The sequence below is a fragment of the Mangifera indica genome, chromosome 10 (assembly GCF_011075055.1).
Source record: "Mangifera indica cultivar Alphonso chromosome 10, CATAS_Mindica_2.1, whole genome shotgun sequence".
In the NCBI taxonomy this organism is placed as follows: Eukaryota; Viridiplantae; Streptophyta; class Magnoliopsida; order Sapindales; family Anacardiaceae; genus Mangifera; species Mangifera indica.
In genome coordinates, this window is record NC_058146.1 from 512,363 (window position 1) to 538,287 (window position 25,925).

Genomic DNA, 25,925 nt, shown 5'->3' on the forward strand with positions numbered 1-25,925 from the left:
AACTTAATTTGAACCTTTTTTAAAAAATATTACTATTTTTTTAATTAATAATATTATTTTTATGATGTGAATAATATTAATCATCTAATAAGTAATCTTTTGATAATTTAAGTTAAATTGAAGCTATCTCAAAGACCGTATTCCGGCTCCAGTGAATCCGGCCCTTCAAGTGATTTGCTGACACCCAATCACAATTATTACCCTTTGGTTTTACGTGTATTATTATTTTATAACTTCATTATCAGAGATGTATTCAATTTCAAAGCATTAAGAAACCAAGGGATAAGATTGATGTGTCATGGAAAGCAAAGTGAATCTGGACGACATTTTGTGAATTAAAAATTGGTAAAATATTTTTGAAGATATATATTTATTTGAAATTCACTCTAATCGTAACCATAATCCGAGAATCCACAACAAATTCACTTCACTTAAAAATCAACAAAACATGTTGACGCGATTCTCTTCTCTTCAACGAGGTATAGTTGTTCACTTCAATTCAATCTTGTTTTCAGCTTTTTAATAATGTTTATTTGTTTATTTTTTTAAAATCATTTTTCTATTTTGAAGCAAGGAATTTCAAGGCCGTGAGGCCGCAGATTTTTGCCAAGTTATCTACAGCAGCCGAACCCTCTTCCAACCAGCCTAGCCCTCTGGTACCTCTGTTTGTTTCTCTGGAAATTTAGTTTGCATGTTATGTAATTAAGCTTACTTTGCATGATTCCTCTTATGTTCATTGTGAGTTGTAGTTGAGGTGGTTGATTTTGTGTTTGCTTCATAAATACAATATAAGCATGCTTACTAATAATGTCACTGATAACACCCAATTACATCGGTATTTTTCACTTGCTGTACATATCAGATGATTTGGGATTCTTACCAAAACAAAACTTTGGGACAAGTCTAATTTCAATGATTGATGATTCTTGCATTTGCAATATCTCATTGCTGTGTTTATATTGTATCAGAGGGTTCCCAATCTTATTGGTGGTGCTTTTGTTGATTCACAATCATCTGCTTCCATAGACGTTATAAATCCTGTGAGTGTATCAAATAATGTTAACCTTTTGTTTTTTCAGTTTCAGTACTAAGCTTGTGTTGCAAAAAAGTTAGTGCTTTATGGGTTTAATGTATTTATGATTTGGCCATAGGCAACACAAGAAGTTGTTTCACAAGTTCCTTTAACTACAAATGATGAGTTCAAGGCTGCAGTTTCTGCAGCAAAGCAAGCTTTTCCATCATGGCGCAACACACCAATAACAACCCGTCAACGGATCATGTTTAAGCTCCAAGAGCTTATTCGGAGAGACATTGTATTCTTGTCTTAAGTTTGAGTTTCTTATTTGTATATAATTTTTTATTCTTTTAAATAAGGAACTGTGAGTAACGAAATTCACTGTGATTTTATTTTAGGAGAAGCTGGCCATAAACATTACAACTGAACAGGGAAAGACATTGAAGGATGCCCATGGAGATGTGTTTCGTGGTCTCGGTGAGTTTCTATTGTCTATACTTCATTCTCTTACTAGATTTCCTAGTATGATGATGGTCAAGCTCATTATTTATGTGTAGGTCTCTTATTGTTATTGTTATTATTTTCATTTAGAGGTGGTGGAACATGCATGTGGAATGGCAACTCTGCAGATGGGGGAGTATGTCCCCAATGTATCAAACGGAATTGACACTTATAGCATTAGAGAGCCTCTCGGTGTTTGTGCTGGGATTTGTCCCTTCAACTTCCCAGCAATGATTCCCTTGTGGGTAAGCCCATTCTATATTCTTCCTTTATTTGCTTGTTTCTTCTCATTTCATTCGACAACTTTTTTTCCGTATGGGCAGACCTAACCAGATATTAGAATGCTTTTGTATGTATTTACGGTTATAAGACAAGAGGTTGAAAGGATTACTTTTAAGCTCATTATTAGAATGAGTTGAAACACTTAGCTAGATTGGGTTTTAGGTTTTTCTTATGATAACTTTTTCACAAGCTTAAGGCATTATGGCATTTTTGTGGCTTTCATTTATTCATTTTTTGAAAGAAGAACTCTTTATGCAGAAGTTTGATCTATTACTTTGATCCAGATGTTCCCAGTGGCCATTACATGTGGTAATACGTTTGTCTTAAAGCCATCGGAGAAGGATCCAGGTAAATCTGTTTTCCTACAATTGTGGTGTATAAAGTTCTTTTAGTTTATCTGCTTTACAGTACTGCTGAATATTATTTAACCTAGAGCATACCAAAATCCTTGTTTAGACTTTAGCCTTGCTTAACAGAGTATCTTTGCTGCTCACATGAAGGTCTGTTTAATATGATCTGGTTGACACTATAAAAAACCAAATGTAAATTTTTTTAAAACTTAAGTAACCATAAGTTTTTCAACTCAGCTTTACTCAACATTAATATGTGGCAAGTATAAATTTTGGATCAAAATTTCCTGTTCATATCATATGAATTAATTAATTTATAATAGCTGGTATTTTATGATTAATCCCATTTAAAGGTTTTCTTTAATTTTCTACATTGCAAGTCTCTGTTACAGATTGATATATCTCCCTTTTTCCTCTAAATTTTCACTTCAAATTTTGTGCAATTGCTTAAAATGAAGTTTTCTTGGGTATTCTTGCAGGGGCTTCTATAATGCTTGCAGAATTAGCAATGGAGGCTGGTTTGCCAAATGGTGTTTTGAATATCATTCATGGAACCAATGTATGTTCATAGTGTAAACAATATGATCTCATGTATATTGCTATCTTTGGTTTTAGCTGTTGAAGGTTTCATTGAAATTTTGTTGAAGAAATCCATTTAACAATACAAGTCAATATCGTATGCCCTGTAAAAATTGATTTTATATTTCACTAGTGTACGCAGACATGAACTTATGATCTCCTATGAATAGATGTTGCATGTCTAATTTAATTGGTTTTCTTAATCTGTTTTCTTTCTCTCAGGATATTGTCAATGCTATATGTGATGATGAGGATATCAGAGCTATATCTTTTGTTGGTTCAAATACAGTAAGCTACTTTAGGAAACTCAACTTCTTGAAAACAATTCCAATATGATTCTTCTGTACTTGACACAGACAAGCAAAATATAATTGCATTATTGAAATTTGTTATGCTTATCTCCATGTATGAGCATATAAATACAGTTTTAAGTATATATGTATGCAATTGTTGGGGTTTTCTTCCTTTGTCTGGGGTTGATCTTAAATTGATTATTTATCAGCTTATTATTTGTTGTTAATTTCTTCAAAACTCTATCTTCTGTTTATCTTTTTATTTTCTTAAGACTCTAAATTTGAGTCTTCCTAGCTGATGCCACAATATCTTCCTCGAAGTTTTGGATTGTTGACTTTGGCATCGAATTGGGACCATCCAATTGTGGTAGTACAGAGGTGTGACTGCACTTCATGGTCTATTTAGGATTGGAAGGAGAAGAGGTTTTAAGGATGTGAGTTGGTTGTATGGCTGGTAGAGGCAACAATTATTTGAGTAGTAACTGTATGCATGGAATTTAGTTATATTAGGGTAAGAAAGCAGTGTCTGTACAATCATAATACAGTGTGCTACAATCTTCTTTTCACCTTTATTTCATCGTGTGACTTGAGAATCATCAATCAGTTTGTCTTTGTTTTCTTCTTGTTCTTTCATTTTCTTCCCTTTAGGTAATAATTGTATTTTTTTAGTCTTTCTTGATGTCTTGCCATTATCTGTGAAGGCTGGAATGCACATATATGCAAGAGGATCAGCCACAGGAAAGCGCATTCAGGTAACTGCATTTACTTTATCATGGTAAATGTGATTGTTCTCTTATGGGCAAGATACTTTGATCTTTAATCATGTAATTTGGGGTTGACATTCATTGACTACTTGATTAACTATTGAGCCAGTCCAACATGGGAGCCAAAAATCATGGAATTGTCCTTCCTGATGCAAACATAGATGCTACTTTAAATGCTTTGGTTGCTGCTGGTTTTGGTGCTGCTGGACAAAGATGCATGGCACTCAGCACTGTAGTTTTTGTCGGAGACTCATCATGGTATTGCATGTTCTAACTTCGTCTAATTTCATTGGTTTTGTGAAATACGATGGTGTTCTATATCTTTTTGTTGACTTGTTTCTCAGCACTTTCATACTGTGAAGATCATCCTTGGTATTGAATACACCTGTTTTGATTGTTCATTTAATACAAGATTTTCTAGGAATTTGACTTTGATAATTGAAAAAGAGTTATCAAAGTATGGCATTTGTGGTTTTGACATTTTCCAGGGAGGACAAACTGGTGGAGCGTGCAAAAGCTCTTAAAGTAAATGCTGGAACAGAACCTGATACTGACCTTGGTCCAGTTATTAGCAAACAGGTTAGTGTAATTGCAAAATCCTGGAATTTCTATCTCTTCATTACTAGCTCTATCAGTTTTCACAATCTCACTCTCAAGACTTCACTATACATTATAATAGAAACTGTTGACCTTGTTGTTTTATGTTGTCCAAATAACAGTCTTTAGATTGTCAAAGATTTACTTTCCAATATTGTCCTGAGAAGTTTCATTGCTAAGTTTTGCTTTAGAATATTTCTCTTACTTATAGGCGAAGGAACGAATATGCGGATTAATTCAAAGTGGTGTTGAAAGTGGTGCCAGACTACTGCTCGATGGGAGGAATATAGTGGTACTTTAAACTCCTTATTGATATATCTTTTGCTTCTTTATTACACAACATGATCTTATGATATCAATAATTTTCTCTTTCCATTTATGTTCAGAGTTGTCAATCCATTGTTATGTAAGAAGCATGACACATGTAGTTAATAAATAATTAAGAAATTACAAGGTCTATTTTGATTAAGTAACAAATATATTATGCTTGAAAGATCAAATGGTATAAAAGTGAAGTTGTCCGAGTAGTGTTGTGTTCAATCCCACTTTGTGATGGCTAAAGTTATAATAAGTTTATCTAACGTTTCTTGTTGTAATTTGGATGAGATTGTGTTCAATGTATGTGCCTTGAGCATGAGAGGATGTCTTAGAGCATAGACACTATTGTTGCAATGTTGTTTGTAAGTTTAAGCTAAAGTGGTTTTTTTTTTTTTTTTGAAATGGTGTATATATCATTTCATTGATATTTCATGCACAAATAATAGATACAAATACAAATATAAACGCTGATGTGTCATTATATGATCGAATGATTTTCAATTAAAATAAAGTAGCATCAATCACATAATGACACATCAACATTTGTACCCATTATTAGTACATGTGGTATTACTTGGATGATTTATAAGTTTATTAGAATAGCATCTTATCTTTATTAAGAAGTATTGTTCAACATCACATGATGACTGAAATCCCATCCATGGCTTTGACAATACACCTACTCTTTATTGGGAACCTAAGCTCCAAAGATGATAACCTTTCTGTTGATCTCAGCCTTCATAAAAAAATTTGTCATTTTTGACATACAGTAGAAACTAAATTAAAAGAAAATTAAATACAAGCCACCACCCTCCCTGAATCCAGCTTTATTTATTATGGATGACAAACAGGTTCCAGGATACGAGCATGGCAATTTTATTGGTCCCACTATCTTAACTGATGTCACAGCTGACATGGAGTGTTACAAGGCATGTTTGTTTTCTTTCAATGATATTTTGTTATGTACTTTAAAGATAGTGTATTTGGATTTCAAGTTGGCATAAACTTGACAAAACTGTATGTCGCTTTGCAGGAGGAAATCTTCGGCCCAGTTCTTCTTTGCATGCGGGTTTACTGATTGCTTCTTTTCTCTTTCTTTGCTTATTATGCTTCTCTTTACTTGTTATCGCAATTCTTGACATCTTTTTGTCTCATCCCTATTGATATCTAGGCTGAGAGCTTGGAAGAGGCCATACACATTGTCAACAAAAACAAGTAACTCCTTTATTATGACCTTTTTTTGTGAAGAAATAATTACCATACATCATCTCTTTGAAATCACATTCAAGTTGTAAATATCTTACAGATATGGTAATGGAGCTGCTATTTTCACATCATCTGGCATAGCTGCAAGGAAATTCCAGACTGAGATTGAGGCTGGACAGGTAAAAGTCAACTCTCTCTATATACCATTGGTTTGCTTCCTTTTGAAAATTACATTTAAATTGGACAAATATACTTGAAAGCTGCAAGGGTTTGGTATCACTTTTCCAGCATTATATTTGTCCAGTAGTATTTGATTGAAAATAAAATTACATGCGCTAACATTTCTTGCTAACTTAACCATACTAACATATGTAATTGGGTGATGTGATTATCTTCTTTGTCTCACTTCAAAATTACTCAAAATTAAATGTGATTGTTTATTGAATAACTTGCATCAATTGGTTTATATTCAACTTTTCGTAATAATAAAATGTATTAACAATAAATAGTAATTTATATATTAAAGATAACATGTTAATATATGATTGAATGATTTTGAATTAGAGATAAAGTAACATTTAATCACATGAAAAATACATTATCATTAGCACACAAATTAGTATTCATTGTTATTGCACTTAGTCGTACTAATTTCATAATAGTAGGTTCAACCAAAGTGAGTTCACCTCTGCATGGAGTTTAATACGAAACTCTTTAACAACTTTGCTCTGATACAGGTTGGCATCAACGTGCCAATACCAGTCCCCTTGCCCTTTTTCTCATTTACTGGCTCCAAGGCATCATTTGCTGGCGATCTTAACTTCTATGGTAAGATTCTCCTGTCCTCCCCATCTTGACTACACTTTTTTTTAAGCTGGTGAAATGGGGTGAATCTTATCAACTGTTAATTCTGCAACTGCAGGAAAGGCTGGAGTCAACTTTTACACCCAGATCAAAACAATAACGCAACAATGGAAGGATTTTCCTGGTGGCACTGGAGTTTCACTTGCAATGCCAACTTCTCAGAAGTAAACAGGGTTACAATCAAGTGTAATTCGATTATATTCTGTAATTTGTGTGAACCTTTCGATAAATTGATACCGAAATTCTCACTTTTATATATATGCACCTTTCACTCTCTCTGGTTTTCTGTTTTAATTGGTGAAATTGCTACTTAATCATTCTTGGATGTTGGAGTGGATGTAATCCAAGCTAGCTCATTTCAGATTGTGACTCAGATCAAAATGATTCAAGTTCGAGTAAGGTTCAACTCAAAATCGAGTTTAACATTAAGTCGTTGGTAGGTTTATCTTCTCCAATAATATTTTATCTTTCACAACTTCTTTGGTAACCTCTCTTCTTTGGGAGCTTCTCCAATGAACTTATTGCTAATTGAACAAGTGAAGTCCAACCGTCAGTTAACAGTTTTGAATTTAAACTAAACTCAAGTCAACCTTTGTTTGGGTTATCTTAGCTCAAATTCAACCTATTTGGATGATACGAATTTGAATAAATATTAGGATAATGGATCATCCCATAAAAAGGAGAAGATATTATCCAATTTAAAGGAATTCAGCAATCACGGTACTACTATAGCATTTTTCATCGCAAATCAGTCTGGATGACTGCCGCAATACTGGGACTAAATTCTTGATGATGATTTGGGAGGACAACTTTTCCGGGTGACTGCTGCGATACTGGGTCTAAATTCTTGATGATGATTTGAGAGGGGAACTTTCCCGGGAAACTGGTGAATCTTGATGATGAGTTTGGGAGGACAACTTCTTCTAACCCATTCAGGAACTAGCCTTCAGTTGTTCAACCTGGGCAAGGTGCTTGCGTCCATTCAGGTGACACTCCATATCATGCATGCTGTTACAGCTTCTATTGCATATTGTGCACCACCATAGCGACTGCTTTCGCTCGACATGCTTAACATTCCCTGGCTGGCATTGCATCTTTTTATGTCTCTTGCTTCGACCGGACATTGCCACACTGTCCCCCAACTCCTGCACAGTTTTATCAGATTTCTTGTGCTGTGCAGCAGAAGATTTTGTTTTCACTGGCTGGTTGTTCTTTCCTTTCAGCTCTTTGCACCTAACTCGGTGTCGTCTTCCCTGAAGATGTGAGTTGAGGGTTGTCTCACTTTGTGTAGTCACTTGACACATAGCACAAGTCCACTCCCTCTGTACTCTCATTGGAAATGGCATTCTGCAGATATCTTTCAATGCTTCCAATGTTTCTGAAATTTCTTTACTTTCACCAGGCACAAGTTCCTTGTTCTCAATCTGAGAGAGGCCAGGCTCTGTTTCAGAAACCTGTTGATAGTGAATGCAAAATACTTAGGGATAAATTAACGTTACATTATAACATGTCAATGTTTATATCCATATTTGTATAGAGACTACTATCAAGTTGTATAACCTTAAAAATAATATCTATTAGGAGATCTCAATAAAAAGAGAATTTCTTATGTAACAAAGTAACGATTAAGTGTTATATGACAAAAAACGAACACCAAGTTGGTAATCCAAGTTAGACTAGCCCAACAACTTATCATCAAAATCTCTTACTTTAATACAAATATATCATAAGACATTAATATATGCACTCATATCAATTTGCGAAAGTGTAAAGTCAAACCTCAGTCTTTTTGGCACCACATTTGAAATTTCACACTTTAACCAACTGTTCTACCTGTGGTTTGTTATGTATATGATTTTTAGTTAGACATAATGCTTTCCTAGACTTGTTTTCTAAGAAGAAATATTACCTGCTTTGCAGCACCCATGTCCTTTTTCTCAGTTACTTCTATTGTTTTCTCATCTTTCTCCACAAAATTGTTAGCACTCTGCACTTTCACTGTATCAAGGTACAACAATTAGCTACTTATAAATCATACAAGTATATCAACAGTACTAAGTAGTACTACATGTACCAATAGTGAGTACAAAAACAGGTACAAACATTTAATTTGTTATTATGTGATTGAAAGTTATTTTATTTCTAATTCATAATCACTAATCACTTGATCATGCAACAACGTTTACACCCACTTTTGTTTCTATAGTTAGTATATGAATTAATATTGTTTTCATAAAGATAGATGTTCATACTTTGTTATAGAGGGGATATTAACACCAAAGAATTGTCAAGTAAACTAATGTGATATAATCAAGATTCATTTAATAATTCTTCATATATAAACGGTTGGGTACTGACATATATAAACAAACAAATATGTCATTGTATGATTCAATGATTTTGAATTAATATGAAGTAAACATTTAGATCACATAACATATGATGACATCACTTTGTTTGTACCCATTAGTACCCAACCCTTTGTATATGTATTATTGTTCTAATTCATTACAATTAGTTACATTTTCCCATACCTTTACTAGCAACCTCCAATGTTTCAGGTCTATTCTCTTTTGCATGTCTCTGTACCTCAGTAGCCAAATTATTTCTCTCGATAACAAACTCCTGAGTCTCCTTGAAGTGGTTACCAAGAAGTTTAGAATCCATGCAGAGGCATGGTCGAAGAAAGTGTTCATAGACATAAGAAGCACCATCAAAGTTCGGTATCACTAACAAGAAGGAGATTATCAGCTTGATGTAAGGCCAAAATGGAACCCTGCGTCATATAATCATAGAAAGCAAATGAGAAAAAATAATCAAATCTCAACAAAATCAATTTATTGGATTCACAAAAGTAGATCATTTTATTCCAGCAATTCTAATACAAAATATGGAACTGAGACTATAGTTTGAACAATGAAGTATGAGCGGAGCCAAAGGACCCAGGTTTTTGACTCCATACTCACACAAATAAACTTGAATGCACACGCTAGTGTCTTTTGATGTACCCGATTGAAGTGGGAGGCCCTAGTCAGGGTTTACCGACTTTGTGGCCAGTCTCCCCCAATAGGGTTCCTCATCACCAAAAAAATATAGTATGCAAGCAGCATATAACTTATCTTCATCCCATTGCCAGCAATTTTAATACAAATATATGGAAATTAGACTTCATAGTTTGGACAATGTAGTATGCGTTGAGCGAGCTAGAGGACCCAAGTTTAATTTCATACTCCCGCAAATGGATTTCAATGAACACACTATCATCTTCTAATATGCCCGTATTGACGTGGGTTCCTCATCACCAAAAAACAAATGTAGTGTGCATGAGCAGCATTAACTAATTTTCCTAATCTAGTAGTTGAAATTCATCTCGGATCAAAGACTGCATTAACTAATCACCATTCAAGGAGCTTCGCAAAAGCATGTTCAAAAAGGATAATCAATGAAAAGATAATCCAATAAGCAACCAGTTTCCTCCTAGGATCTGAGCTTGAATCACTCTCAATTATCCGTATAGAAGCACACCTGCAGAGCATGAAAAGGACTCAATCATCACCCTCATCAGAACATTAACCAGCAAGAACCCATAAGCAAGATATATACATGTATATACTTACAGAGGATAAACCAGAGCAAGAACAGGCCTGCATACAATGAAAATAAAGATTAAAAAAAGGCTTCGAAACAGAAGAGAAAAACAACTAAAGACTGCAAATCATTTCATTGAAATCAAATTACCATGCAAGAACATTGGCAATACTGACAAAACCCATCTCCAGATCTAACTCCAGATCTATCTCTTTCAGTAAGATTTTGATTTTTTTATTCTTTTCTTGCTTCAGGAGACTTTGTCTTTCGTGCTAAGTAAACGTTCTTCTTCAAAGAAGCACTCTGGTTTTTTGGTTCACTTGTTCTGTGAAGAATTCTCAATACACCCAAAATTTTCATAACGTAACCTAACTCACCCAAGATATTTTGGGCAAACACCTTTTACCCTTCAACAACAACTTTTTTTTTTTAAAATTCAACAAGTATGTATCATTAAAATAAAAATAATACTATTTATATTAATAATATATACAAACATATGTATAAATATTGATATATTATCATATGATTGAATACTATTTCATTTTTTAATAAAAATTATACAATCATATTTGTTTTAATGTTAAAAGATTGATTATAAATAAGTTGTGATGGTTTAAAAATATAAATTAAAAATAAAATATAAACATTATTATTATTATTATTATAAATAATATTATGTGTATATATTTTTTGTATATAATTTAAATAAATAAATAATATATTATCATGTGATTAGATATTACTTTATCTTTAATTTAAAATCATCTAATCATATAATGATATATTATCTATATACTTAAATTATATACCAAAAATATATATAAATAATTTTATTGTTTATTGTATTATTATTATTATTAACTCTAACATTCTTACTTATGTGATGGTGTATTGTTTGATAGATTTAAATTCAAAAAAGTTAATTCAAGATTAATAAATTAATAATCAAATTCAGTCTTCAAAATAAATTAATTTAGAATTTGATCCAAACTAGTTTGAACTCAAATATTTAAATTAACTCAAATTAAATTCATTAATAAAAATAAATCTAAATCTTGGCTTGAACTTGATTCGTTTGATGCAAACTTAAATTCGTAAACGAGCAACTTTTGTAACTTTATGACATTACTTATTATTCACTTTGGTCAAAATTGGATAACTTTTAAACTTTGTAAAATATTTGGGGGTGTGGGGGATTAAATTCTAAAGGAGGTTTTTAGGTAAGAAGTCTACTCTTTTTTTTCCGACGCTACTGGTAAGCGATGCGACCTTGAGTTTGTCTGCTTCCCGATATTTTTCGTCTTCTTTAGTCTTCTAAAGTATTCTTACACTCGCTCATGCACTCGTGTGCTGCCAACGCGCACTGTTGTGAAGACACATCATCCTGTGGCATTATGCCCAGAATGGAAAATTAGGAAGGTGATTGGTGACGGCGAGCCAACATCTAATACAAACGCAATTTCTACTCGGTTTTGCATTTATGTATTCCAATTACAAATTAATTATAAAATAAAATAAATTTGTGGAAATTGAATTTAACAATTTTTTATTTATTTCCATACACATCTATTTGACATAATTGGGGCATTTAATATAAGAAAGAGGAAAGGAAAATATACAGCTGACTTCAATTTTGCTGCACATCATCATTTCAACTCCCTTTCAGATTTTGCCACTGAAACATAAGCCCACAAATCTTAGAAGTCAAATTCAAGAACATGAATACATAAGCCACAAACAGCAATCAATTAAATCTTTTTATCCGAGCAAGCACCATTCATGTTTAAAAACAACAAAATTTCAATAACAACGTCAGAGTTCAATGTGTTTCCGACATAAAATTATTAAATAACCCTAAACTTATTAAATGTAGATCCTGAACTTGCTCCACATTACAACATAACAGTCGTATCAAATATCACAAGTTCATAGCTGAATATGCCATCATCTATGCACTCATCACAGAGCCTGAGTTCTTCCTGCATTCAGCAAGCATATCCATGTAGAACTGACACTTGCTGATGTCATTTCCAAAGTTGTTGATGCACTACAAGAAACAACATAAATATCAAATGATTACTAAGGTAAAATACCAAGTAAACTTAATAAAAACCAATAGAAACATAACTTAGCAGGCCAATTTAATATATTTACAAAGAACAATTTGGAGTTACATAACTTCAGTAAGTTCAAATATCAGAAGGAAGAAAATATACTCACATCTTGGAATGCCTTGGAGTGCATACTGCAGGAATCAGCACCAGCAAGACTGTTTGTGGTTGGAGCTGGGGTGGCAGCAGCCTCAGAGACCACAGTTTCATGTTGGATGGTTCGCGGACCCAAGACAGCATCCACAGCCCTGTGTGCCACTGCACTTCCAGTACCAAAAGCCATGCCTAAAACATTGAGAAAGGACAAAAGTTCAGACTTGCTCCATGACTCAGATCGAGAAAGTAACATGAGAAAGCAACCTTAAATCTGACAAAACCAGTAATCTAGACATACCCTGAGCTATGGTTGAGCCAATGCCTCCAAGTAACGATCCTCCACCACCACCACTTTGTGCTGGTGCTGGAGGAGGAGCATGTTGAACTGCATAAAATATGCAATATCAGTCGTTAAAACCAAGTGCCAAATGAATTCCAGGTGATCATAATAAATAGCCAGAAAAACACATTTAACAAGTACATTTATTTGCACACTGCCAAAAAAAAAAAAAAACACAAACAGCATGCTGCAAGTTTGTTTGATTTATAGGAAAACGGACCTGGTGCAGGGGGTGGACTACGTCGTGGAGCAGCACGAGGTGCAGATCTTCCTACAGAAGTAAAATCACAATTAGGATCAATTATTTCCTAAGAATAAATTAAAAAAAGACAAAAAAAACTTGCCAAATTAAAAAAAAAAAAATTATGTCCAACAAACATAGAGAACAACACTGAAGCACAATATATTTGAAGAACAGCAACAACATATGCCAACTATCAAACATAACATTTTTCTAAACCGAAGATTTCAACACATATAACCGCAGAACATGCAGTCTTGGTGTCCTTCAAGAAACCTAAAACCAATTTTTATCAATGGTTAAAACAACTATAGTTCTCATATCTATCTTGTAGCCAAATTAATCTACAGCGGATTGCTATAAAGAAATACTCTCTCATAATAGCAGAAACATACCATCTTGAGCTGTTTTTCACAGAATCACAAGACCTAAAAGCCTTCAATAATTTGAAAAAACAAGAGTTACCGATAACCTAAACCCATTAAAAATTAGCAGCCACAGTATTCAACGCAGAATCACAAACCAAATAAAATATCTAAAATTGCACACCCAAATGCTTCTAATCCATAATCTCTAAAAGCTACAAACTTCTACATTCAAAACCCTAAAAAATACAAACTTTGGCTTTCAAAACCCTAAAAGCAACTTACTTTACATTCTAAATCATTTAACTAGACTCCGTAGACTTTTTCCCTTTACATAAAAAACACAAAAACATTTCCATGATTATTTCACAAGCAAACAAAAAAGACAAATCAAAGTATATCAGATCTGAACGAACGCTAACCTCCAGAGCTTCGTCGAGGCATGTTGATTATAGAGGCGGCTGCGCAAGAAAGAAGAGAAATTTCCAGATAAATTGCTCTAGGGTTTTCTTATCTGGAATTCAGAAAACCTTGGAGATCTTATTTATAGAATTATAACTTTAATCCAGTGTTATCAGGACCACTGGGACTAATGACGTGTCAACATTATGATCGCTAGTTGTTCTCAAGCAGCTTGATTTTCATAGGTGAGGCTTCATGCGTGGGACCTGCGCGGTTGACCGCGTTGGATAATTACTCCTTCCAGAAAAAACCATGGATATTCTATGCGAATTTAAAACTCAGGCTCTTTTTAGGCTGGGTCGGTCCAAAGCCCAATTATTCCATCCAAATCTGGCCTGGAGGTGTCTTCATCGTCCAAATAAAATCGATTTATTTAGACTTTTCTTCTTAATTTTGTTAAGCCATTATTATGTCCATGAAAAAGTGTTAAAAAGAAAAGACATCATTATAAGAAAGAGAGGTTAATCATTATTTATTGAAAAATTATTGAAAAAATTTGAAATATTAGATAAAGAAAAAATGTTATTTTTAAAACTTAATTTTATAAGAAAAATTATTAATTTTTTAAATAAAAAATAATATAATATAAAATTTTATTTTTTTAAATATTATTATTAAATTATAATTTTTCTTTTAATCAAAACTGAAAACTTTTAATAAAAATTTATTTATAAATAGATATTTAAACTTTTTAAAATTGAAAGATACAACTTTGAAATTCCCCCCTACCTTGGGTGAAAACAAGTAATTTGGGCATTCAAATATGAGATATATAAGTTATTGTTAATTTATATTTGTTAAATGAGTGTTTTTGACCCATTTGATACAGTACAGTGATAGATTTCTATTTTTTAAGTTTTAAAAAAAATATTTTTTTATTCATATATAAAACTTACTAAGAATTAACACAAATAATATTTATGTTATTTTATTTGAATGTTATGATAAATTGTAATTAATTTTTACAATAACCTTTTTGTTGGATTAACTGTTCTTTTGCCCTTAAGGCTTAAAATATTATAAAAACACTTTTATTAGAATGGATCATAAACAATATTGAATGAGTATAAATATTATTTATTAAACTTATTATTGTAAATAAATATTTTTTCTTATATTATTTAAAAAAATATTATATTCACCTTATATAATTAAAATAATAATTACAATCTCAATAATTTATAGTATAATATTTATTTTCAAATGAAATTTTAAATATCAAAGTAAAGTTTAGGATATACATTGAAATCCTACAATATGCTCATCTTTTCTATGGCATAATAAACCAAAAACTTAAGGTGGAAAAATAAGTAAATGTTGATGGTTTAATGAGTTTTCTTATTTAAATTCATATTTTTTCGAGTGAGATCTTATTAGATAATAAGTAAAATAATATTATTTTGATAATTAATTAATATAATCAAAATTAAACTAAATTAAATTATCATTTATCTCACAAATTGAATCTAATGAAACTTTTTCAGCTTTGAGTTTAATTGAATTTGAAAAACTAACAGATCCTTTTAATTTAAGTTAACTTAACGTTAAATTAAATCAAATTACTATTGCAAGCTAATTTTTTAAAACAATTTAAAAAAATCAGTCGCCGTCTTCCCTTCTCTTCACAAGATCAACGGTGCGCAGTTTAACGCCCTCAACACCCACCGTTCATCCTATCCTTCTGCCCTTCGCGTCACTCGACTTAATCACACACATTCAAGATCTCTTTTTTTCTCTCACTGGCACTTTCTCTCTCTGAAATTCGAATTTCCAAAACCCTACCTTCCTGATCCACACACACAACTCATGGCTGAAGAACCTGCGCCGTTTCCACAGCAGTCAACGGCGGCCACTGTGCCGCTAGGAGGCTCCGTCATACCTATAGTAAATAAGCTACAGGACATCTTCGCTCAGCTCGGGAGTCAGTCCACGATCGAGCTCCCGCAAGTGGCGGTGGTCGGTAGTCAAAGCAGCGGCAAGTCCAGTGTACTAGAAGCTCTTGTCGGTCGCGATTTTCTGCCGCGTGGAAATGATATTTGTACGCGCCGTCCGCTTGTGCTTCAACTTATTCAGATTAAGAACGATGAAGAGTACGGTGAGTTTTTGCACTTGCCTGGGAAGAGGTTTTATGATTTTTCGGAGATCAGGAGAGAGATTGAGGTACGAACTTTAATTCCTTCTTTATGTTTAAAGTGAAGAAGTTAAAGTGTCATCATTAAGTGTCATGTTGTTTTGGTTGTATTGAAATTTCTTGTTCAAAGCCGGCATTTACCTGGTCTTGGTTAAGCTGGAGCTATTGTATTGATTTAAAATGGGGAGCTCTTGTATGCCAAAATTTAACATTGTATGGTTGACGCGTGAAGCAGTTGAGCTTATTGAAGGCTGTTGCAAGTATTTTATTTTAGTGTGTATTTTGAGAGCTTTTAAGGTGGGCTAAAGCAGAAGAGAATTAGAACATGATCCGATAACATTATACAGGGTAAATGCCAATTTTACTCAACCTAACATGGGATTGTAGAATATCAAATTTGGTCTTGGTCAGTGTTCTCTCGTTCTATAGCACTCTAGTTTTTGACATTGTCATCTCTTTTCCTTTCTCACTGATCCTTAGGTGCTTTCACCCGTAATTCACTCTCATACACCTCTCAACATTTCATAGGTGGTGTAGCTTGTGATGAAACAGTGAGCTGAAGCCTTCTGAGCTCACTCGAACTGGCCAGAAGGACTTAATACATTCACTGTGTGGTCCCTTAAGTTTCACTATTTCTTGTTTCTCTTGCCTATTGTAAGAGGGAGCAGGAGTTTGAGATTTGTTCTCAACTGGTGTCATATTACCAATAAGTGGTGGAGATTAACGAGAATCTAAGTGATTGATATTGAGAGCAGCCCATTAACTTGTTTAAGAGACCTTATTGGATCTGAGCATAGTGTTGGCAATTTAAGAAGTTTATATTTGAGGAGATTGAAGGGACAAATGGTAGCGCAACTAACATTTGTTTTGCACCAACTTATCTCAAATCTATGGTAGATTTGGCTTTGGTTAATAATCAAAGAATCACTGTCCTGTAGTATCACCTTCAATTAGAGGCCCTGCTCAGTTAAGGGTGGACTTTCAATAGCTAGAACAAATAATGTGGTTTATTAGGGGCTTGCTTCTATTTCTTGGAAGTCTATTGGTTCTGCAATTTGATAAAAGTTTATTGTTTCCTATTTTTAGTGCCATGCCATAGTTATTCAGATTTGGATGTTTATGCATGCATTCAGCATTTTGAAAAAGAAATCATATTTATATTTGTAGGGAATCTGTATTCAGAAATTTTTTCATAAGCATTGACCTCAAAAAACACAACTCCCAACATATTATTTTCATTGCTTCTTCTGCTGCCGATGTTAATTATGTAAACATCCTTTGTTTGTTAAATGTAAGTAGGAGCCTGTAATGGCATAGAAGAGGACTTCCATCAAATTATGCTCTCTTGGAAATTGGAATCTCAGTGTTTGCAGTCTTTTTTGCCATCTAAGGCAAGATAGGAAGAGCAAAGAAATGAAATTTAACTGTATGATGGTTAGGCTTATTTTTGCTCAATTGTCAGGGTTTGTGATGGCATAGGAAACTTACAAGCCCCACTTTATTGATTGTTTGACTAACTTATTTTCGGAGCTTGATTACTTTATGACTGTCATCTGGTTGGAAGAGATGAGATGAAAGTTGAAATATTGATTTTTTAAGGGGACTTTCAACATAGTAGTTTTGGAGGGACTTCAAAACTGATGAATTTGGACTTCCCATTGAAGGAGGACTCAATCTAGTCACTGTCAATGGAAGCTATTTAGGAAACTTTGATGCTAGAAACTTTTACTGAAGTGGATAGAAAATTTGCAACTTAAACACATTCTTAACCTGTACAACACTAAACTTTCCGAAGTTTTTGTAATGAATTTTAGTATATAAAGTGGTTTTTAATGCCTGAATCAAGGATCACTGAGGGGCTCTGACATATTGATGTTGTTGATATAGCTAAGATGGTGTGTGAAAGTTCAGGTGGTAAATGTCTAATGAGTTAAAAGAGAGTTATTCTTATTGATATATTTTCTGTAGTTAAAACTTGCATTGAACACTTGTTATTTTGCATTGAAATTGTTTTTGGAAAGATTTTATGCTTTTCCATTTTTTAATTGTCTTCTTCTTGTCCTCTCTCTCTCTTTTTTTTTTCGTTATAATTTGTATTGGCTATAGGCTCAAACAAATAAGGAAGCAGGAGGAAACAAAGGTGTATCAGACAAGCAAATTCGGTTGAAGATTTTTTCTCCTCATGTTCTTGATATCACACTTGTTGATCTGCCTGGTATAACAAAGGTTCCTGTGGGTGAGCAGCCTGCTGATATTGAAGCACGAATCAGAACAATGATTATGTCATACATCAAACAACCAAGCTGTCTTATTCTAGCTGTTACACCTGCAAATTCTGATCTAGCAAACTCAGATGCTCTTCAAATTGCTGGAATGGCTGATCCAGATGGTAACTCTGCTTTCAAAAGACATTGTGGGTTAGCATTCCATATCTATTCAGTTTTCACTTATATGTCATATTTCTGCTTCCAGGTTACAGAACCATTGGCGTAATCACGAAGGTGAATACTTTGGCATAAATTGGGCTTTCTTTATTTGCTGTGTGAGTGAAATCTGCTGGAGTTTTTGTTCTCTAATAAGTTTTGGCGTATTTTCCCTGTTACTTCAGTTGGATATTATGGACAGAGGTACCGATGCCCGTAATTTGTTGCTTGGTAAAGTAATTCCACTTCGCCTTGGTTACGTAGGTGTTGTGAATCGTAGTCAGGAGGTAACTTCATGATCTTATTGGAATAGTGGTGCTACCTAATTTTGTTTTATCTGTTAATTTGTTTATTTTTTATGAAGTTCAGACTGGCTTGTTTTGGCTCATTACAAATTAAATGTAATTTCATTTATTAACTTATTTTCCATTTTTTTGAGTTTTTAAACAATACCCGGCCAAATGATGTTGTATGCAATGTACTTTTCTTTTGTGCTATTATTATTTTTTACTGTTGCTGCCACTACAAATATTGTAATTGTTTTGACTCTTTTAATTTCTGGCTGTTTTTATTATTATGCTGTTGATTTATTGTAGTTTTCTATTATTACCTTTTAATTGTGTCTTCAATCTGTATTATCAGTAGACTATGATTTTTACTGGACTGTTAATTGATCCTCTCAATTCAGGATATAATTCACAATCGAAGTATCAAGGATGCACTAGTGGCTGAGGAAAAGTTCTTTCGCAGTCGACCAGTATGACTTTACTACCTTTAGATTTTTATTCACGACTTTGGTGTTGGATGCCATTGTGAAGTTGTTCATTCATTATATTGTTTATGCTCAGGTATATAATGGTTTAGCAGATCGTTGTGGTGTTCCTCAGTTAGCAAAAAAATTGAACCAGGTATAAAATTTGATTCTCTCTCTAAAATCCCAAAATTCTAAATTAACATAATTGGTTATTTTGGATTATATGCTATATTAATGTGTCACTTTCAGAGTCTTTTATATATGGAAATTTCCTTCCAGAATTTTTTAAATCTAAGTTTAACTCAATTTAGCTTACCCTCTGGCTAGATGGAGTTGGTTGTGTATCGGAATAATATAGATGTAGCCCCACACAGGCAGTGTTAATGTTCTTCAAATCCCTTGGTTGAACTATTGTCTTTGCAGATTCTAGTACAACATATCAAGGCCATACTTCCGGGCCTAAAGTCACGCATAAGCACTGCCCTGGTTTCTGTTGCAAAGGAGCATGCAAGCTATGGAGAAATCACAGAGTCAAAGGTATGTAATGATTTTTTTGCAGGAGTTTTTCTTTTTTTTGGTAACTGACCATTCGTTCCTTATGTTCAGTTACAAAGACATGAATTCTTCTAAAAGAAAAAGTGGACTCTTAGTCTGGAATTTTGTGAAAACTTAACTATATTGTTGTATTTGGTACAGTGGCCATTACTTGAGGTTCATTATTTGTTCTTTAATTTCTAGACGTTGACATCTTTGATCATGCATAATTTTTTCTCTTACTGTCTTTGACACTGTAGACCTTCATTTCCATTGGCTGATGTATACTATGTGTTTGTACTAATTAGTTCTTGTCAATTTTTGTATGTTATAGGCTGGTCAGGGAGCTCTACTCCTGAACATTCTTTCTAAATACTCTGAAGGTAGAGTATGTTTATGCCTACTTGAGTTTTTCTGTATAGGATTCTTTTCTTTCTTTAATAAATGTTTTAACTGTGCTTCTATCTTGTGTTTTACTATATTTTGTTGTGCCTAACCTGACTATTTAGTTGGCAACAGCATTTTCTTCAATGGTAGAGGGAAAGAATGAAGAAATGTCAACATCCGAGCTTTCTGGTGGAGCAAGAATACATTATATATTTCAATCAATTTTTGTGAAGAGTTTAGAGGTGTGCATGGTCATACATGAAATTTTTTTGTTTAATTGGAGTTCGACCCTCCATATTAGAGTTTAATTTATTTGGTTGTCTTCTTTATGTATTAGTTCTATTGCAACATTAACTCTTAACTTGAACATTCATTTTTAAGCTATTTATTAGTTCTAGGCTCTATTTCTCTTCTTTAAGTAATGGCTCATTCAGTTGCTGGTTGGATAGAAAAAGAGAAGCATGACAACCATTTTAATTTTAAATGGTTTTAGATTTTATGTTAATTTTTCTGTCTTCATTTCCCCTACAGTATTTTCTGCACTCACATTCTTTATGACATGATTTCATCTAATCTGAATATTATTGTGAAATTGGTAGAATTTGTATTCAAAATACCAAAACTAAGCTCCAGAATTACGTTAGATACTGACACTACCTGGAAGAAAATTTTTTGCAGGTGTTGAGGATAGAAACGTTTTAGAAGTTTTTTATTCATATTAGTTGAGATAGGAAGACAGAAGAAATAGGAGAAGCAGAAGGGATGCTTCACTAGTGGGGTTGTGCATTAATTTTGCAGAACCTTTTTTCTTGTGTCTCAAAAGGGGCACATGTTAGATTGATCCCTTACTATTTACCTGCATAGAACAAATACTCTTCAATTTTCATTGCCTCATATAATAAGATCCAGCTGGATGAATAGCTGGCAATTTTTTTCATTGACGTTAGTCGATACACAATGTTAATTAAGGACTTCTTTACAAGTTCTGGTGAATTTGGTCTTGTCTTCAAATTTTTTGCTTCTTTTGTGCTGTCTTGACCTAATTTTTTGTGCTCTACTTGTTGATGGCTTTTTAACCTTTTTATAGATTTTTTTAAATATCAAGCATATAATAACTCTGTCAAAACAGGGGAAAAAAAAACTGTGCAAGCTTGTTGCCTCTTTTGTATAATAAGATTTTGTTGGATTTATCTCGTTGGCACTAATAAGTACATTTTGGGTTTAGTCTGTAGTGCTAATTTTTCAACTGCTATTAACTGTGGGTCTGATGTGCTTAATTACCAATGCAGGAAGTTGATCCATGTGAGGACTTGACGGATGATGATATTCGGACTGCCATTCATAATGCAACTGGTCCTAAGTCTGCACTATTTGTACCAGAAGTAGGATTTATGAGTTATTTCTAAGTTTAATTAATCCCTTCCTGTTCTAGTTTTGTCTTCCTGAAGAACCATATATAATTATTACTTTAGATTAGACAAGGAATATTCTATCACATTATTGAGTTGTTTTATTCTTACTTGTATATAGGTACCATTTGAAGTTCTTGTTCGAAGGCAAATTGTGCGTTTGTTAGATCCAAGTCTTCAGTGTGCCAGGTTTATATATGATGAGTTGATAAAGGTAGAGCATTGCTTACATGCTGTATTTGTGTTCTTGCAGCACCGCTGTTTGCAGCTGCAAATGTCCTGATAAAATTAATTCTCCTTCCAGATTAGCCACCGCTGCCTTGTGAATGAACTGCAACGCTTTCCTGTTCTCAGAAAGCGTATGGATGAAGTTATTGGGAACTTTCTGCGTGAAGGCCTTGAACCCTCCGAAACAATGATTGGACACATTATTGAAATGGAGGTATACTGAAACCAGGATTACTTGAAATCTGATTGTTTCGTGCTTCTAAACTTTTATATACTGATGGTTAATTATTTTATCCCTTTTGATTAGGGGCATTGTAATTCCCTGTTCAAATAAAACAAACTGGGGAAATACCAACAACTTAAATTTTCATTGATATCCTTTGTCACTAGAGTTAGTTGACTGTGGACTATCCTGTCTAACCACGTCTTGAAACAGTTTTTAATTTTAGTTATGAGTGTGTGATTTTCACTGTTGGCTGGTTCTTGAATTTTCTACTTGAGTCAGAGTCACTGTGCAAGTTAAAATTCTTAATCTAAAACATCTACATATGTACTTAAGGACTCAATCCTTCTAAAGTACATCGTTAATTTTCTCATTGCTGTTATGATGTCCATAATACCTGTGATTGATATGATTTTTTCCATTTTTCAAACAATGCTTTCATTAGGATCATCAGTTCCCTGCAATATTTGTTTTGGACATAATTGTTGTGTTTTGCAAAATCAAACATTTTAATTTTGCTGTCTGTGTTTGCATGTTTTTTCCTTGCCTGCCGTGGTTATTTTTATTCATTTTTAATTTTAACTTTATCTGTGCTTTTTAACATGTCTGGTCTGATACTAATGTTTCACAAACTTTATTTATCTTTGCTTTTCAAATACTTGTAGAGATTTAAAATATAAGCATTTCAAATTTGCAGATGGACTATATAAATACTTCCCATCCAAATTTTGTTGGTGGAAGTAAGGCTGTTGAGATTGCTCTGCAACAGGTTAAGTCTACTAAGATTCCTCTACCACTAGGGAGGCCAAAGGTAATTCCAATTATACACAGTGGTTATTTGTTATTTTGTTTGCATATTTGGTGAAGTTTTTGCTTAGTCAGATCATTTATAATCTTTATCGTTTCCCCTACTTCTGTCTTTTGGCGATTAGGATGGTGTGGAGTCTGATAAGGCACCAACATCCGAAAGAAGCTTAAAGTCTCGAGCTATTCTTGCAAGACAAGCTAATGGAATTGTGGCTGATCAGGTCTGGAAAACTTTGATTTTGCTCTGTGATCAATCATCCTAATTCTCTCTATCTTCCCCAGTAAATGTTTGTTTAGTTCTAATATCTGTAACTGGTTTAGATGTTGAGAAGCAGTTTTAAAATGTCAATCATCAATTAGTGTATATTTTGTCTGATTAATCATTGGATTGCTTACAGGGAGTTCGGCCGACGGCGGATGTTGAAAAGGCTGCATCCTCTGGTAATAATCTTGCTTGAAAAAATTTCACTTTCATCATTTTCTGAGTCAATTCTTCTACACTCTCATGAAGCACTAGATTATAAGTTGTGAGCAATATTATGATTTATCAGGAAATACAAGTGGTACAAGCTGGGGGATTTCATCAATTTTTGGTGGAAGTGATAGTCGCACACCTGCTACTAAAGAGAGCTCAACAAACAAGCAATACAGTGAACCCATTCAGAGCATGGACCAAGCTTTCTCTATGATCCATCTGAGAGAGGTAATTTGAGGTTATCTGTCCAGGAGCAACTGGACTTAGCAAATGTGTTTCCATTTAATACATACATATGGTTATATATTTTTGGAATACATACTGACAAGCATCTGTTTGATATATTTTTAAGCCCCCAACTGTGTTGAGGCCTTCAGAAAGCCATTCAGAGCAGGAGTCTATTGAAATTGTTGTAACAAAATTGCTATTGAGATCATACTACGACATTGTTAGGAAGAATATTGAGGATTCTGTACCTAAAGCAATTATGCATTTCCTGGTAATTAAACTGTTATCTATTTGACATCTTTTACTTCTTTCCATGCACCTATTCTGTTTTTCATGCCTCTGCCAAATGTTGAGACAAACTGTTGAAGTATGATTGAATTTTAATGAGCATCTCCCGAATTCTAGTGGCCAAAATAAACTTCTTTTCTCAGGATGAAGTAGTTGTGCATTTATATGGTTTGGGTGGGGATGAAAAGCAACATGTGCCAATGAAGACATTATACATTTCGTAGGCTTGTGTTAGTTCATGAATTTTTTCTTTAGTCATTTATAGTCCAATGGATAGGATACACATAACTTGGTTCTTTACTGGTCTGTTCTAAAATGAATTGATGTTAGCTTCAAAGCCTGCTGTTGCCTGCTTTTACATTTGATAGTTATTTTGAATCTAATGTGGCGGCTATGTCTTGTGGATAATTATTATTATGATGTTCTTTATTTGCGTTTTTGACTCTGATATTTGTTTTGAAACTTCCTTGAGTCATAGCTTATTACACAGATATTGACATTTCTTTTTCTGTAATTGATTTATATCTCCAGGTGAACCATACAAAACGTGAGCTGCATAATGTCTTTATTAAAAAGCTTTACAGGTGACTCTGATCAAAACCATGTCTTCTTTTTGTCTCTCCCTGTCCCTACTCTTCCTTATCTTCTTTCAACTTCTTGAGTTATCTAATTGTTTGTCCCTTTCTTAATAATTGATTTCTTTGCATCTAATGTTCCAATGCAGAGAGAACCTGTTTGAAGAGATGTTGCAGGAGCCTGATGAGGTAGCAACGAAGAGAAAGCGCACTCGAGAAACACTCCGGGTTCTTCAACAAGCTTTCCGGGTATGTTTGAACACATTCCTCTCAATGTTAAAAACCTGTAACTGGCTTTCCTTCTCAAGCTTTGGTTCTTCGGCGCACATCTGTATTCTGCTTTCCTTTGACTGGGTAAAATTAAGATTTTATTTTGATTTTCTGGTGGACATTAAACAAATCAATAAAATTATGCATACTCACTTTGAGTATATAAATAGGTATACATTTTTGTATGTTATCATGTGATTGGTGATTTTGAATTAAGGATAAAATAACACCCAATCATATATAACACATAAATGTGTATCATTTGTGTATTCATAATTGGTATGCATAGTATTGCTCTAAACAAATTATGGTGGGAACTTGAAGATTGAAATTATTATCCTGTGGGACTTCCCTGATTATGTATTGATTTTTATTCTTTCCAATAGACTTTGGATGAATTGCCATTGGAAGCTGAATCAGTTGAGAGGGGATACAATATGGGTGCCGATCCAACGGGATTGCCAAAGATCCATGGACTACCGACATCATCAATGTATACTACTAGCAGTGGTTCCAATGATTCCTACTCAGCGTCTCCAAAAACCTCAAGTCCAGGAAGTCATCTCACTCAGGTGAGCTACACTCACATTATGCTACTACTGATTCCAACGGAAATGGTCGTATGTTCATGCCAGGTTCCTATCCTACAGTTGATTTGTAAGCCATTTGAATGTCGGTGTCTTTCTGAAAGTCTCTTCCTTTGATTGCACCATTTGGTTAATCCCCCAAGACCATGGAAATTTCCCATAAAGTGGTTGATGATAATGTCTCACTTGCAATGTATGAGTCAGTTTCATTTGATTTCGTCTTAGTCACTTTCATATTTATAATAGGGTTATAAGTGCATCGTTTACAAAGCTCTGGAGACAATAACAGGGGCAAATGACCCCTTAATTTGCCACATGCTATAGTTTTCAATATATATTTTTTATGGGGAAGGTTTTGCTTGTCCCTTTTTTGAGGATCGATTACATGTTTTCAGTGAATTTTGGAAGCTGAGATTATTGTTCGTTAGCTTTATCAGTATTAGTATTTTGGTTCATGATGTTGATATGAGGAAGCATTGTATCTAATTGGATGTGCAAGTGGCATATTTCATGGATGATAGCTGTTTGGATCAATTGAATATTTGGCATTCATTCCTTGTAATAAAAATTTGATTGGATGTTGAATGCCTTGTTCCTTATGAAATTGCCTTCAAATCTTCAAATCAGGGGT

The 25,925-nt window shown here is 33.7% G+C and overlaps 4 protein-coding genes across 4 annotated transcripts; 2 read left to right on the forward strand and 2 right to left on the reverse strand.

The window, feature by feature from the left end:
• The first annotated feature begins 248 nt into the window (after positions 1-248).
• On the forward strand, positions 249-7,043 carry LOC123227505 (methylmalonate-semialdehyde dehydrogenase [acylating], mitochondrial). The gene is made up of 19 exons (XM_044652419.1): positions 249-479; positions 571-656; positions 969-1,040; positions 1,152-1,313; positions 1,414-1,492; positions 1,607-1,761; positions 2,083-2,146; positions 2,628-2,707; positions 2,950-3,015; positions 3,722-3,772; positions 3,894-4,042; positions 4,273-4,363; positions 4,593-4,673; positions 5,551-5,628; positions 5,733-5,768; positions 5,871-5,914; positions 6,006-6,084; positions 6,643-6,733; positions 6,828-7,043. The coding sequence occupies exons 1-19, from the start codon at positions 449-451 to the stop codon at positions 6,935-6,937; spliced, it is 1,605 nt and encodes a 534-aa protein (XP_044508354.1). The 5' UTR covers positions 249-448; the 3' UTR covers positions 6,938-7,043.
• A 332-nt stretch (positions 7,044-7,375) lies between these two features.
• On the reverse strand, positions 7,376-10,661 carry LOC123227506 (HVA22-like protein h). The gene is made up of 6 exons (XM_044652420.1): positions 10,508-10,661; positions 10,387-10,413; positions 10,169-10,294; positions 9,304-9,545; positions 8,679-8,767; positions 7,376-8,223 (listed from the first exon to the last, which is right to left on the reverse strand). The coding sequence occupies exons 1-6, from the start codon at positions 10,540-10,542 to the stop codon at positions 7,702-7,704; spliced, it is 1,041 nt and encodes a 346-aa protein (XP_044508355.1). The 5' UTR covers positions 10,543-10,661; the 3' UTR covers positions 7,376-7,701.
• A 1,426-nt stretch (positions 10,662-12,087) lies between these two features.
• LOC123228370 (uncharacterized protein C6C3.02c-like) lies at positions 12,088-14,085 on the reverse strand. The gene is made up of 5 exons (XM_044653749.1): positions 13,936-14,085; positions 13,128-13,178; positions 12,866-12,952; positions 12,581-12,756; positions 12,088-12,407 (listed from the first exon to the last, which is right to left on the reverse strand). The coding sequence occupies exons 1-5, from the start codon at positions 13,955-13,957 to the stop codon at positions 12,309-12,311; spliced, it is 435 nt and encodes a 144-aa protein (XP_044509684.1). The 5' UTR covers positions 13,958-14,085; the 3' UTR covers positions 12,088-12,308.
• A 1,482-nt stretch (positions 14,086-15,567) lies between these two features.
• On the forward strand, positions 15,568-25,673 carry LOC123227673 (dynamin-related protein 3A). The gene is given in 21 exon segments (XM_044652772.1): positions 15,568-16,135; positions 18,213-18,495; positions 18,579-18,607; positions 18,715-18,816; positions 19,218-19,286; positions 19,378-19,437; positions 19,707-19,820; positions 20,152-20,200; positions 20,337-20,446; positions 21,494-21,586; positions 21,735-21,827; positions 21,918-22,055; positions 22,762-22,875; positions 22,997-23,092; positions 23,270-23,312; positions 23,423-23,574; positions 23,699-23,845; positions 24,394-24,446; positions 24,587-24,686; positions 25,094-25,238; positions 25,241-25,673. Coding segments are annotated over 21 exon segments (2,472 nt in total). The 5' UTR covers positions 15,568-15,781; the 3' UTR covers positions 25,369-25,673.
• Positions 25,674-25,925: the final 252 nt, after the last annotated feature.